This window comes from Pan troglodytes, chromosome 12, assembly GCF_028858775.2.
Source record: "Pan troglodytes isolate AG18354 chromosome 12, NHGRI_mPanTro3-v2.0_pri, whole genome shotgun sequence".
NCBI classification, from domain to species: domain Eukaryota; kingdom Metazoa; phylum Chordata; class Mammalia; order Primates; family Hominidae; genus Pan; species Pan troglodytes.
The window spans coordinates 96,400,388-96,414,996 of record NC_072410.2 but is presented as its reverse complement, the minus strand read 5'-3'; the positions used below and the strand labels follow the sequence as shown (position 1 = coordinate 96,414,996).

General features: G+C 52.1%; 2 protein-coding genes across 8 annotated transcripts in view; one reads left to right on the top strand and one right to left on the bottom strand.

Annotated features, from left to right (window-relative positions):
- The window catches only part of DRC1 (dynein regulatory complex subunit 1), a 54,057-nt gene extending 43,588 nt beyond the window's left edge, over window positions 1-10,469 (top strand). For 3 of the 4 annotated variants that reach the window (XM_054677047.2, XM_009442087.5, XM_016942986.4), the window contains 7 exons: window positions 2,448-2,560; window positions 3,749-3,838; window positions 4,346-4,435; window positions 7,075-7,304; window positions 8,404-8,547; window positions 8,888-8,990; window positions 10,218-10,469. In XM_054677047.2, the coding sequence (XP_054533022.1) occupies window positions 2,448-2,560; window positions 3,749-3,838; window positions 4,346-4,435; window positions 7,075-7,304; window positions 8,404-8,547; window positions 8,888-8,990; window positions 10,218-10,274 (827 nt within the window). In that variant the 3' untranslated portion in view covers window positions 10,275-10,469. 4 annotated transcript variants of the gene reach the window in all.
- Window positions 10,470-11,706: 1,237 nt separating this feature from the next.
- OTOF (otoferlin) overlaps window positions 11,707-14,609 on the bottom strand; it is a 100,984-nt gene continuing 98,081 nt past the window's right edge. For 2 of the 4 annotated variants that reach the window (XM_016948195.4, XM_016948197.4), the window contains exons 45-47: window positions 14,418-14,518; window positions 13,779-13,976; window positions 11,880-11,968 (exon numbers count right to left, since the gene is read on the bottom strand). In XM_016948195.4, coding sequence (XP_016803684.1) covers window positions 13,796-13,976; window positions 14,418-14,518 — 282 coding nt within the window. In that variant the 3' untranslated portion in view covers window positions 11,880-11,968; window positions 13,779-13,795. Of the gene's footprint in view, window positions 11,969-13,778; window positions 13,977-14,417; window positions 14,519-14,609 lie in introns of all 4 variants that reach the window. The other 2 variants (XM_016948196.4, XM_016948198.4) reach the window with 1 other exon arrangement.

Here is a 14,609-nt window from a genome sequence, read left to right as displayed (position 1 = left end):
GACCAAAGACTCATGCCACAATGCCCAGCTAATTTTTGTATTTTTTTGTAGAGACATGGATTTGCCATGTTGCCCAGGCTGGTCTCAACTCCTGGGCTCAAGCGATTCCTTCCCAGAGTGCTGGGATTACAGGCTTGTGTCACCATGCATGCCCAGGGAATGGTATTTAGAAACCACGCTGTGGGCGCTGGGTGCTTATTGTTTTGGATTGGCCATTGTTTCTAGGCCTTTTCAGTGGACAGAGCTGAGAGTATAGGATTTCTTTTTTTTGGTAATAAAATAAATCATGAGTTCATCCTAATACCTCCTCATCAACAGGATGCCAGGATTTTTATTTAACAGCATCAAAGTGTATCCCCTTTCTTCCAACTTGAAAATCTTAGTGCTCAGTGACTTCAAAATAATGAATCACATGCCTTCCCCACAGCACCACAGAACCGCCTCAGAGGAAAATATCAGCCCTGCCACCAACAAATGATTACTAACGACAGTTTACACTGTTTTATGGTTCCTTTTATTCTTAAAATGTGTCCCTCCAGGGATGTACAGACAGATTGCTATATTTTAAAGTCACCTGGAGCCAGGTGCGATGGCTCACCCCTGTAATCCCAGCACTTTGGGAGGCCAAGGCGCGCAGATCACCTGAGGTCAGGAATTCGAGACCAGCCTGGCCAACATGGCGAAACCCTGTCTCTACTAAAAATACAAAAAATTAGCTGGTCATGGCGTGCGCCTGTAATCCCAGCTACTCAGGAGGCTGAGGCAGGAGAATCGCTTGAACCCGGGACGTGGAGGTTGTAGTGAACCAAGATTGCACCACTGCACTCCAGGATGAGCAACAGAGTGAGCCTCTTTCTCAAAAAAATAAAAAATAATAAAAATAAAATAAAAATAAAAATAGGCCGGGTGCAGTGGCTCATGCCTGTCATCCCAGCACTTTGGGAGGCCAAGATGGGCGGATCATGAGGTCAGGAGTTCGAGACCAGCCTGACCAACATGGTGAAACCGTCTCTACTAAAAATACAAAAATTAGCCGGGCATGGTGGCGCGCGGCTGTAATTCCAGCTACTCAGGAGGCTGAGGCAGGAGAATCACTTGAACCCGGGAGGTGGAGGTTGCAGTGAGCCGAGATTATGCCACTGCACTGCAGCCTGGGTGACAGAGTGAGACTCTGTCTCAATAAATAAACAAATAAATAAAAATAAATGCACTTGGAATAATTTCTGTGTGGTTATATCACCAGCTTGATACACATATAGGAATTTTTGTTTCGTTTTACTTTTGATTATTAGGGATTGGTTTTTTACAATTTAATTATGCTTTTTGTTTGGTTTTTGTTTTTTTGAGGCAGACTCTCACTCTGTTGCCCAGGCTGGAGTGCAGTGGTGCAATCTTGGCTCACTGCAACTTCCGCCTCCTGGATTCAAGCGATTCTCCTGCCTCAGCCTCCTGAGTAGCTGGGATTACAGGTGCGCGCCACCATGCCCAGCTAATTTTTGTATTTTTAGTATAGACGGGGTTTTGCCATGTTGGCCAGGGTGGTCTGGAACTCCTGACCTCAAGTGATCCACCTGCTTCGGACTCCCAAAGTGCTGGGATTACAGGCGTGAGCCACCGTGCCTGGCCTAAAAATTTAATTTTAATTAAGAAAATTTTTGGCTCTTGCTGTCAGCTGTCAGTTCTTGCAGTTAATATTTCTCCGGACCGGGCGCCGTGGCTCATGCCTGTAATCTCAGCACTTTGGGAGGCCGAGGCAGGCAGATCACTTGAGCTCAGGAGTTCGAGACCAGCCTGGCCAACGTGGCAAAACCCCATCTCTACGAAAAACACAGAAATTAGCCAGGTGTCGCGGTGGGTGTCTGTAATCCCAGCTACTTGGGAGGCTGAGGGAGGAGAATCACTTGAACCCAGGAGGCGGAGGTTGCAGTGAGCCGAGATCACACCACTGCACTCCAGCCTGGGTGACAGAGCGAGACTCCATCTCAAAAAAAAAAAAAAATTATCTGTGAATGTGCAAAGCCACCTGCCCCTGCTTTGAGTTGGCTGCTTCTATCTAATCTGTTGCAGGTTTAGAAACCATATAGCCACTTACTAGATCATCTCTGAAATAAGAATAAAAGGGCTCACACTCTCCCTCCCACTTCCTGGTTCATGGCCCGATTTTGAGTATGATGTTTCCAGGTAGACGCAATTTGGAAAAGTAGGGCATTACAGGCTGGCTGGGAATGGCCGAGTTCTCCAGGTAGTCTCTGATTCCAACCCCCTAGCCCGCCTTCCCGCCACGTAATAGGCTTTTTTCATCATAAAGAGACTGTGAGAATGCCTCACAGAGGCTTTTTAAGAGGTACATTTTCTCAAGGAAAGCCATCTGACTGTTTCTCAGAGTCAACTAGCTCCAGAAATTATCTTCTTTTTCTTTCTCTCTCCTCCCCATGACCCATCTGCAGAAGAGGAGGAGGCAGAAGAGGCCACCTCGGAACCAGAGTCCTACCTGGATTTGCCGAAGCAAATTTCTGAAAAAACTACCAAGAGGATCCTGATGCTCCTGTGTGACGAGTCGGTGAGGCCAGGCGGGGGCTGCAGCAGAGGGACTCACGGGGGTGTGCAGCTTCTGAGGCCTCTGCTGGGCCAGTGCTAGCCTGGAGTCAGGAGTGGGCCAGTCCTCCCCTGGCCAAGCCCAGGGTTGGGCCCTGAGGAGCAGAGTCAGGATGGCCCCTGGACTTCAGGGCCGGTTCATAGAGGCCTTGCCTCTGAGCTGGCCTAGCTGGAAAATGGGTCTAACCTTGGTTGGCCAGTATGGCGTAGTTTAGGCCAGCTGGAGGGCTCCTGCCAGCTTAAAATGATGCTGCTTCTGAGACAGAAGTTGCACCAGCTCACCTCCATGAACCAACTTGCTAAGTGATGTGGCCACACTGACATGGCCCTTCTCAGGGGCTTGTTTTGGGGGTGACTCTGGCTGTTAGGATTTGGATGTCTGCATTGTATGTTAGCAAACATGATTAGACTTAGAATAAAAGCTGCATTGAGCTGGTTCAGCTGGAGTTTGGGTTGTAGTCAAACATGGGCAGAGTTGGTTTGGATCTTACAGTTCTGAAGTGTGTATTCTTTTGGGATAGTGAGGGCAGTTGCCTTTGGCTGGCTCTTGCCACTGAGGGCAGCTGCTGCTGAAGGGGTCAGGTGGCAGGTTCTGCCCTCTGAACCTGCAGCTGGATGCAGAGGCCGCCTCACCATGGAGCTCTCCCCCAGGCATCCCAGCTCAAAGCGGGCACCGCATCTGCTCAGCCGCCCTCTCCCTTCCACCGCATGTGTGCTGTGTTTTTGTTTGGGGTGCCCACTGCTTTCCATGCCTCCCTGTCCTGCTGCTGTGTTCTGTAGATATTTGGGGACAAGACTATGGGTGAAGCAGGAGCCTGTGACTGGGTCAGCTTTGGACTGTGGTGGGGGCCTCAGGAGTTTGCCCAGTGGCTTGTGGGTGAGGTGGGTTGGTGCCCTTCTGGGTGGGAAAAGCTAAGTCTGTGGTGAGGATGGGCTTTGTCCCTGGCCTTGCTTGTCCCCGGCCTTGCTCCCTGGGGAGGGCAGTGTTCATGGGCACCCCACGAAGGCTTTGCTGGGGCCCACTGCTGGCTCCCATCCCTGGGCGTCTGCTCCGTGGCATGGTCCCTAGAGTGTTACACGGGGCAGCTGCAGACCCTGGGACTCGCTCCTGAAACCTGTCCCCGACAGGAGATGCGTTCTTCCTTCTCCCCAGGGGTTCCTCATAGAGAGCAAGCTGCTGAGCCTTCTCCTGCCCCTGGAGCAGAATGAATGCTATCTGCTGAGGCTGGATGCCATCTTCTCCGTGAGTCCAACGGGGCTGGGAGGACACGAGCGGGGCTGCAGCTGGGCGAGTTCTCAGATGGCCCTGCCATTGCCTCAACCCTGGCAATGGATGAGGATCTCCCGGGGCTTCCCCTGCTCCCTGTCACATCCTTCCCTTAACCTGCTCTCCACACAACACATTGGTCCCAGACTCACTGCAGTGTCTCCCACCACTGACCCTCCCTCTACTAGCATCTTCCTCTCAGGTTGTAGGTTCTCCCTGACACCCCCAAACTCAAATCTGGTGCAGCCCCACTAGGCATCCTCACAGCCATGGGATCCATATGGAGCAGTTCCTGGCTCTATGAGCATTGTTTCTGTGTGTTCTGATGTGTGTGTCCCCAAGTTCACAGTTGCTTCCCAGCGTTGGATGAATGCCCTCCACAAGCCAAGCCGCCTGCTCTTAGGAGCTGAGCATCTGTCAGCTGCCCAAGCCCATGGTCTCTTTGATGGGGTGTTTGAGCAACCATCCTGTTTTTTGCCCCAGGCCCTTGGAATTGAAAGTGAGGATGACTTGTATAAACTGGTGAACTTCTTCCTTAAATATCGAGCTCACCGTTTATCTTCCAGCCTCCAGGTAAGGCAAGGTGCAAAGAGAAGAAAGCATTTTCTTTCTTTCTTATTTATCTATTTATTTTATTATACTTTAAGTTCTGGGTTACAGGTGCAGAAGATGCAGGTTTGTTACATAGGTATACATGTGCTCTGGTGGTTTGCTGCACCCATCAACCCATCACCTACATTAGGTATTTCTCCTAATGTTATCCCTCCCCTAGCCCCCACCCCCCGACAGGCCCCGGTGTGTGATGTTTCCCTCCCTGTGTCCATGTGTTCTCATTGTTCAACTCCCATTTATGAGTGAGAACATGCGGTGTTTGGTTTTCTGATCTTGTGATTGTTTGCTGGGAATGATGGTTTCCAGCTTCATCCATGTCCCTGCATTTTCAATTGTCCTGAAGCCCCCAGAGCACCGTGCTGTCTTTGAGTAGCACTTCTGGAGAAATAGCGGGGCTTTTATGTCAGGTATAGCTAACTTAGCATTTCCCTTATTGTTTATCAATTTGTCTCTTTGTAAAGGGAAGAATGGCTTGGGGGTGAGATGCTGTTCTTATACTGAGGCCCAAGGAATCTTTTCCTGCACCCTCCCTCAAAACCAGGTCTCAGCCACTGTGAGACCAGAGCCCACCAGGTTCTGAGTATTTTGATCCTTAACACTTTCCCGCAAGGCAGGGCCCATTTGTCCTACATATCTTGATTGTAATTGATTTCAGAAGGTGAATCAAATATTAACTATTTTAAAGAAGTTGCCATATTAAAAGTCATATAACATTTTAATTTAAAAATGAAAAATGTGAATGAAAAATGTTTTTAGTACTGCTAGCCCAAAGCTGAGTAGCCTGACATGCCTGTAAAAAGAGTTGGCTGGGCTAGGCACAGTGGCTCATGCCTATAGTTCCAGCTACTTGGGAGGCTCAGTTTAGCCCAGAAGGTTGAGGCTGCAGTGAGCCATGATGAGGTTGAGGCTGCAGTGAGCCATGATTTCACCACTGCATTTCAGCCTGGGTGACAGAGTGTGAGACACTGTCTCTAAGGGAAAAAAAAGAGAAAAGAAAAAAAGAGTTGGCAGAATGGACAAAACCACAAAGCCATAAAGGGAATAAAAGCTATATTTGACTACAGAATTTAAAAACAATTCTGTAGTGCAAAAATCATGATAAGCAAAGTTAAGAGATGAATGACAAGCTGCAGAGAAATATTTTCAACTCATATCATAATTAAGGCATTTCCTTAATATATAAAGAGCTCTCAGAAATCAATAAGAAAAAGACCAACAAAAGGAACAGATAACAAATATGAATGAACAACTCGTAGAAGAGGCAATACAGGTAACTCTTAAACATATGAAAAGATAATCAGCCTTCCTTGTAATAAGAGAAATGCAAATTAAAATGCCTGATTTCCATTTTGCCAACCTGTTATGTTGGCAAAAAAAAAAAAAAAAGCTTGATAACACAGCAAGTATAACATAGCGATGACTGAGGTGTAAAAAACAGGCACACATAAGTTACTGGTAGGAGTATAAATTGTAACCTCCATTGAGGACAGTTTGGCAGTATCAGTTACAAAACTATATACATTTTACTCTGAAATTCTTCTTCTTTTTTTTGAGACAGAGTCTCACTCTGTTGCCCAGGCTGGAGTGCAGTGGCACGATCTCAGCTCACTACAACCTCCACCTCCCAGGTTCAAGCCATTCTCCTGCCTCAGCCTCCTGAGTAGCTGGGATTGATTACAGGCACCTGCCACCACGCCCGGCTAATTTTTGTATTTTTATAGAGACGTGGTTTCACCATGTTGGCCAGGCTGCTCTCGAACTCCTGACCTCAAATGATCTGCCCACCTTGGCCTCTGAAATTCTTCTTCTAGGATTTTATTCTCTAAATATATCTCATTACAGTTGAAATGGTGTATTTATTTTAGCTGATTCACTGTACATTGTTTGAAATGGCAGAAGATTCGAAACAACCTATATGTCCACTGTTGAGGAATCTATTTAATAATATATGGTATGTCTACACGATGGGGTACTATAAAACTGTGGGAAAAAACCAAAGTTCTTTATGTATTCACATGAAAAGATATCTAAGGTTTATTGGTAAGTGTAAAAGCAAACTACAGAACTCCATTTGTAGTATAGTATCATCGATGTCAAAACGAGAAGGAGGAGTATATATGGAAAGGTATGCGCATGTATTTATATATAGACATTATATAGACATACTATTTCCTTGGAAGGAACCATAGGAAACTTGATAGCATTCGTTTGCCTGTGGGAGGTCAATTGCATGAACTGCAACATACGAGTAGGAGGAAGACCTTCTAAATTTAACAATTAAAGCAAAAATTTAATCTGTATTATGATTCAAAAGAAGATTTCTAACATGTAAGCTTTATGAATGTCAATAAGGTGAGCACCTGGGAGCCCGGATTTAGAAACAGAACCTTTCCATTTTCTCGTAGCCTCCTAGTGCCTCTCCCCATCCCATCCCCCTTCTTCCCACTCTTTCTCCTGTTTCTGTCCCTGTGTAAATGTCTCCCTGGGCAAGCTTTCTGTCACTTTCTGTAAACTTTTCTGGTTTTTCTTCTTCCTGCCTCTCTCTCCATGCTCATGCTCATGTGTCCCCAGCCCACAGTTGTCCGTGCATCTTTCTCCAGATCAAGCCCTGCAGTCAGGCGAGCATGGAGAAGGCGAGCATGGAGGAGACAAGCACGAGGTCAGAATTGGAGCTGGCAGAGCAGACGGAGATGGAGGGAGAAAAGGAAGAAAGCCTGGTGGAAGGGGAGAAGGAGGAAGAGGAGGAGACCCCACCCTCCCCCTGGGTCATCCACCCCAATGATGTCCTCAAGATTCTGGAGGCCTTCGTCATGGGTCTGAAGAAGCCTAGGTGGGCTGCGGGGCTGGAAGGCTTGCCTGAGACCAGAACCAGGGGAGCTGGATGGGCTGGGGAGCCAGGCAGAGCCAGTGAGTGGAGAAGAGTCTGCTGGGCAAGATGCGGGGACTAAGGACAGGGCTATCTGAAGGCGGGCTGGGGCAACCAATCACTGGACAGTCAGGAAAGCAATAGGGCATAGTGGTGATCTGTGCTTTTTTCACTCATCATTCATTCAGCAGACATGCACTGAAGGCTGCCATGTGTAAGCACTGTGGGGGCACTGCCTTGTGATCAGAGTAATGGTCAAAGCACATTCAAGGTGCACCGTTGTTCAGAGGAGGAAGTGGCCGTTTCCATTTGGCATATCAGAGAGGGTTTTGGGAGGAAATGGCACTGGAACTAGGTGTTCCCAGGCAGATAAAATGGAGGTAAGGGCATTTCAGGAAATGGCAGCATGGGGAAGGTCTGGTCTGTTCAAGAATCATCACAGGAGGTCTGGCTGGAGTGTCAAGGGCCTGGGAGGTGGCACTGGTGGGTGGGGAGCTAGCCAGGTCTTGGAGAGCCTTGCCCAATGTGCCCAAGATCTTTGTCTTTACCCGTTGGTGGGTGGGAGCCAGAAAAGGATTTGAAGCAGCCGAAGAGCCATGATTAGCCTTGCGTTTTAGAGAGATCATTGTGGCGTCAGGGAAGGGGCGAAGCTGGATACAGGGAAAGCATCAGGAGGCTTGTCCAGGTGGGAGGTGAGGATCCCCCAGATTAAGGCTGTCATGAGGGGATGGAGAGGACATGACTGAATTCAAGTGCTGTTTTGGATGTGTTGGTGCAAGAGATGGGCACAGTGATGAGCTGTAAAGCCAGTGAGGTAAACTGATTGGGAAAGAGAGGGGTGGATGAAGCACTGATTATGCCCTCACGAAGGTACCGGTGGTACCGAGGCAGGAACGCTGACAATAAGCATGCGTCCTTTCTGAGAACCTGCCACTGTCTAATAAACTTGGACTGCTGAGTGGGAAGGTGACAGGTGGGAAAGCAGTAGGCCTGTGACTGGCACTGCCTGGGGGCCTGGGTAGTACCCAATGGACATGACAATCACTGTGCTCTTGGCCTTCAGGGACTCGTGGGCCCCGCTGAGGGTACAGAAGAATGTGTGTGACAACTCTAAGGACTCGGAGTACTGGCAGGCCCTGACCACGGTGATCCCTTCCTCTAAGCAGAACCTCTGGGATGCCCTCTACACAGCCTTGGAGAAGTACCAGTAAGTGTGCATGTCATCGAGCAGGAGGGTGCTGGCGGGCAGGTGAGGAACGGTTGTTGGGAGCAGCCGCGTTTGCTGCCTCCCTGTCCCACTGAACCTGGGAGGGAAGAGCTGCCCTTGGCATCTCCTGTGTGGGTGGATCATGTGGGGCAGTTGGCTCTTGGGCCCTGGCCTGCCTGTTCTGTTCCTGCTAACCTGGCTCACCTGGCGGCTGGGTGAAGAGTGTAGCTTCTGGAGTCTCCCTCCACGTGTAGCCAAAGTACAACCACCAAGACCCTGACCCCTACTTGGCAGAGGATGGAGGATTCAGTGAGCCTCTAACCGATTTTTCTGTCCAAAGCCTTGTCCTGACCCAGAGGGCCAAGCTGCTGCTGGAAAACAGTTCTCTGGAGCAGCAGAACACAGAGCTGCAGGCGCTACTGCAGCAGTATCTGAACTCCAAGGTGGGTGGCGGGGCCTTCCAAGGAGGGGCAGCAGGAGACACGGGTGGGGCAGGGGCACTGGAGCTGGGATTAGGGAACGAGGAGTCCCCTCCCCGCCAGAGGCAAGGGAGCTTTGTGATATGATGTAAAAAATCAAGAGTGGCACCTTGAGACAACTACTGGCCAAAGGAGTAGATCTTGCCTGAAGTCTCCTCCAGGACAGCTCAGGTGTGACAGTGTCTCTTTGATACTGTGGTTTCTGGTGCCAGTGGCCAGCTGGGACTGCTCTGTGTGAAGCAGTGCCACAGCCAGGAGCAGCTCCCCAGCTACAGAGCCTCCAGCTGTGCTCTCTTCTTCCATCCTCACACCCGCTGTGGGAGGTGGACAGGGCGGAAACGATGCTCCTCATTTCACAAAAAGGACAATCACAACTTGGAGAGTTTGCAACTTGTCCAGAGCCTGGGCTCTTTCCACCCACCAGCCCCGGTTCTCTGCCTGGGATATGACTGGAGGGTCATCCTCGCGTGGGGGAGGAGGCTCTGCTGGGGCAGATATTCCCTGGCCCCCATCTGTGCCCAACCCTGCAATAGTTGTGGACAACTGCCCCATGGCCTGGCAAGAGGAGGAAGGAAAAAGTCCATTGCTGACATTTCCTGCTCTGCGGGTGTGGGCACCTGCAGCTGGGGCTGTAGGCCAGGAAGGTCGTGACACAGCTGTTAGTTGCACACGTGTGAGGTGACTGAGGCCAGCTCCAAGTCCAGCCACAGGGGCTGCGTGGCCCCAGCACAGTCCCAGGTCCCAGGCCACAGCTGAAAGTGGGATGTGGTAGTGAACCTTGGCCTCATAATGACCCTTGGCCTGTGACAGGACCCAGACATTCTGGACGGTATGGTTCCTGCTTCCACAGATGCTACTGCATACAAGAGGCTGGGGGAGGAAGAGGTGGGGCAGGCTAGATTGGGGATGGCATGGGTGCGCGGAGAGAGGAGAGGGGAAGACTTCAGAGAATGGATGGGCGGGAGATGAAGAACGCTACCAGAGGTCACAGCTGGAGCAGAAGCTGAGCAAGAAGGCTCAGGCGTGTCTCCTGCAGGGAGGCAGTCTGTGGGTGTTCAGCATCTCTCAGCTTTGGAGAGGAGATGCGTGCAGGGCTTTGGAGGCCCATGGGAGAGCCAGCGTGGTTCGCAAGGGTGGCAAAGAAGGAGGGCCCTGGGAAAAATGTAACGACTTTCACCCTTCCTTTTCCAGATCAACTCTGAACTGCAAGTTCCTCCCACTCAGGTGTTGCGGGTACCCACAAAATAGAGCTGGACCTCCAAAGGCTGATGTGTTAGGGCTGGCCTGATGCTGGTGTCTGTGCCGGAGCCGGCTCATATCACCCACTGGGCCGCGCCTGGGCCCGCTCTCTGGCTTTTCCAGGGCTGTCTTTATAGTCCGTCGAAATAAGGAGCCAGAGGAGTTACCTGTGTCCTGCATTATGATTAAAGCCTTTTAAAGTTGTGGCTGAATCTCTTTAAAGAGGTCAGGTCTAGCAAGACCAGGCCCTTGCCCCTACCTCTGTGTCATGAGGGGACTTTGCCCCAGGCGCAGATAGTGGTGTGAGTCAGAGGCCGAGGCCAGTGGCGTGGGGCTCCTTTCTTGCTTTCAGGGGAACTGGTTTCTGTGGGTGGAGGCTAGAGCTTTTGGGCCCTTGTGGGGTCTTAAGCCTTCAGACTGGCCCCAGACCTGAAGGATTCTTTCGGTGCTTTGGGGGCCCCTGGGCCCAGGCTGGTGTGCCCTTTGGGCTATGGTGTAAGACTCCTCCTGTGGGCAGCCTGGGTGGGCAGCCCTGTGCCTGAGGCCTGCCTTGAACCCTGGGCCACCAGAGGCCACTTGAAGGGGAAAGGCCATGGGAGCCCTGCTGGTACTGAATCCGCCAGCCTAGAGAACTGCTGCCTCTGCCCCGCACCTGCGGCTCCTCCTCTCAGCTTGACCAGTGCAGACCTGTCAGCTCAGTGCTTGACTTCTTTTATTTAGAGAAAAATCACCACTCAGGAAAAGAAAAACAGCCAACAGAAACCCAGACACAGGCAGGGGCAGCACTTGACGGGCCAGCTCCCAGCTGCAGCTGAAAGGGCTGGAAGGGCAAGGGGGGCAGGGGTGGGAGGACAGGGTGTGCCCGGGATGGGGAGTCCCCTCTGCTGCTTCTCACAGCTCCTCAGCTGGGCCTGGAGGCGCTGGCTGGGGCAGAGGGAGCTCTGGGAAGCCATGGAAACCCACAGGCAGGACAGGCGACACTCTGGGAAGTGAGAGGAGCCAAGTGGAGCCCAGCAGTGGCAGAAGCAGCCGTGCCGGGACTTGTGGGCAGGGTCTGGCCCCTGCTGCGGATCAAAGACCGGTGCTATCTGCAGGGGTCACGGTGGGGATACCTTTTGCTCGTTCATTCTTTTTAAAGCCCTGGGCACTGACCCATGGTCCTTGGTTAATTTCACTAAAGCTTCAATCCTGTACTTGGAAGACCTGGGGAGGGTTTCAGGAGTCTTCCTCTGGAGCCTGGGCCTGAAGAAGGGTGGCGCCTCAGCCGGGTGGGGCAAGAGAGACCCATTCCAGGTCCCCACCCCATCCAAGGCTGCCCAGCCCACAGGCAGGGGTCAGAGGGGCGGGACTCGGCAAGCCGCAGCCTGGGGCAGTGAGGACAGGCGGCCCCGCAAGCAGGAGGCAGGCTCGGCCCAAGGCATGAAGAGTGAACGCTGGGCTCCTCAGCCTCCCCAGGGGAGATGGGAAAGAGTCCAAGCCACTGAAAGGAAATGCGGCAGGGCTGGGGAGCAGCTGGCGGCCTTCATGCCCCAAGGAGCTTTTTGACCATGTAGCCAGGGAGGCTGTAGAGGAAGAGCCCCAACATGAGCAGCCCCAACAGCGCCAGCACGATCTTGATGATGAGCCACTTGTACCGGGTGCAGATGAGGTACTTGATGGACTTGAGAGGGTTGAGGAACCAGACGAAGGCCGTGTCGGGCCGGCTGGGAAGTGGAAGAGAGGAGCTGGTCAGCCAGTGGGCAGGAGCTGTCTCCCAGTGCACCCCATCCTCTGTCCTTCTGGACCCCCAAAAGCCCTGCCATGGCCCCAGCCCCAAAAGCAGTGAATGCTGGAGCCAGGGTTTGAACCCATTTCTAAGTACCCGACTTGCTGCTTACAAAACTCTATCCTCCCTGCAGCACCTTTGGGGCCCGAATCTCCTCCTAAGGCCTAGATGGGAGCTACTTGCAGCATGGGGCAGCCTTGGCCCTGCAGGCAGTTCTCATCGTTAGGAAGCTCCTGCGGTTAGCTCGTTCTATGTGCTGCCCCATGTCCTTGGTAAGACCGGTGCTTCACAACCTCTTCCCTTCTGGACATAAATGGCTGTTCCCACTGGGCCCTGCTGAGGGTCTGAGCAGCCCCTGTGGGGCGCAAGCTGCCCTCACCAACCTGCCCACTCTCAGGATGAAGACCCACTCCACCTTCTGTAGAGCCTCCCAGCCGAGAAGCACCTGGCCAGCCTCACTATCTGTCATTTGTGTTATAAAAACAATAGGTTTTGTAAAATGTCAAGATACAAGTGAAAGTACTGCATATGCATTTTCAAACTACTGCCTCCCAGAGGACATGGCGTGCAGCCCCAGAGCTGAGCTCAGTATTGGTGGGGACACAGAGCCGGGGCTTGGGTGCAGGACACCTGGTTTTGAATGGTTTTCACAGGCAAGTGAGGCACCTCTATCAACCTCGGTTTCTTCATGTATAAAATGGGGTTACAAGCAGTACCTACCTCCTGGGTTTGGCGCAATGGCACAGTGAGCCAGTGCCTGGGGAGCTCTGAGCACCTGCAGTTGGGTGTTCAGGCCATGGTGGCTATGAAATGTTTGAGTTGAATGGAACTATTATCCTGAAGGGCAGAAAACAGCAGCCCTGGACTGGGAGGTCACACACAGGTGAGAGCCATTTCCAGACCTGTTGGCTAACCCTGGCCACACCCTTCCCTTTTCCCTGTCCATAGCTCAGCTTCTTTTTGCCAATGAAATTGAGTTAGAGTCGGCTGGGCGCGGTGGCTCACGCCTATAATCCCAGCACTTTGGGAGGCCGAGATGGGCGGATCACGAGGTCAGGCGATCGAGACCATCCTGGCTAACACGGTGAAACCCCGTCTCTACTAAAAATACAAAAAATTATCCGGGCGTAGTGGCGGGTGCCTGTAGTCCCAGCTACTCGGGAGGCTGAGGCAGGAGAATGGCGTGAACCCGGGAGGCGGAGCTGGCAGTGAGCCGAGATTGTGCCACTGCACTCTAGCCTGGGCGACAGAGCGAGACTCTGTCTCAAAAAAAAAAAAAAAAAAAAAAAAATTGGGTTAGAGTCTGGGAGAAACATGGCTGGGAGCAGAGGTGGTGTGCAAAGAACACAGAATTGGAAATTTGGAAACCTTGGCTTGAGTCCCGGCTCTACCCTAATTTGCTGGGTAACCTTGAGCAAGCTACTTCACCTCTTTGGCTTAATGTGGAAAAGTGTAAAATAGTCATTTCTAGTTCTGAGAGTCTATTCTGTCATGAAAGCTTGAAAGTTGCTGTGCATGTTTGTGTGGGCTTAAGTGTGTGCCTGTGTGTGCTTGAGTGCATGTGTATGCACTTGTGCGTGGCACATGTGTGCATACATGCTTGTGTGTGTTTGTGTGCACATGTATGCATATTTGTGTTTGTGGATGTGTGCGTGTATATGTGTGTGTGTGCGTGTATGTGTGTGTGTGTGTGTGTGCACGTGCCTGCCTAGCCCTTGGTCCAGAGGAAGAAGTAAGAAATATCAGACCCAGGAGGCCACTGGGCTCAGGCCCCGAGGATTTTCTTGACCAGGTAGCCAGGCACAGAGTAGAGGAACAGGGCGAGGAGGAGGAGCAGCAGCAGGAGCAGCAACAGTTTGAGGAGCAGCCAGCGATACGTGTGCCACAAGAAGTAGCGAGCCGACTTGAGAGGGTTCAGGAACCAGATGAAGCTCGTGTCGGGCCGGCTGGAGCATGAAGGGTAGAGAGCGCAGAGGAGGGACAGGGAGGAGAAGGGATTGGGTGTGGCGAGGGGTCCAGACCAAGAGGGAAGCTGTCCTGGGCTGTGTGTGCAGTTCTAGGCACCCCTCTGGCCATCAAGGCTGGCCAAGGCCCCAGAGGCCACCACTGGAGCTGGCTCTTCTGCAAAAGCTAGGAAGGGAAGAGCATAGTTTCTCTCCGCTAGATGGGGCCTTTCCCAGGGAAGGTCCTGCTCTCCAGTATTCCTAGCCCATCCTCTGGTTCAAAGGGACGTTGTGGGATTCAGGGTCAGCAGAGGGCAGGGAGGAGGCTCCCCTGTAATGAGGCTGTGGCCCAGGAAGAGATGGGGTGTCTGGGGAGCGTCTCCTTCCTGTTCCAGCGCCTCCAAGAGCCAGCGTGGGGAGGGGCTGGGCCGGCAGGGCACTCACTTGGGTTTCTCTAGGGGGTCAGGTTCATTGCGGGCCAGGCCCACTGGGTTCTTCTCTGCCTCCTCTGCTGTCAGTAAATGCAGCTCAGCCTCCACCTTGCCCTGCAGAGGACAGACAGGTCCCAGCGTCCAGGCTGTGTGCTGGGCCCTTGGCACCCCAGCCAGTCCCAGCCCTGCCTACTGCCCGAGCCGG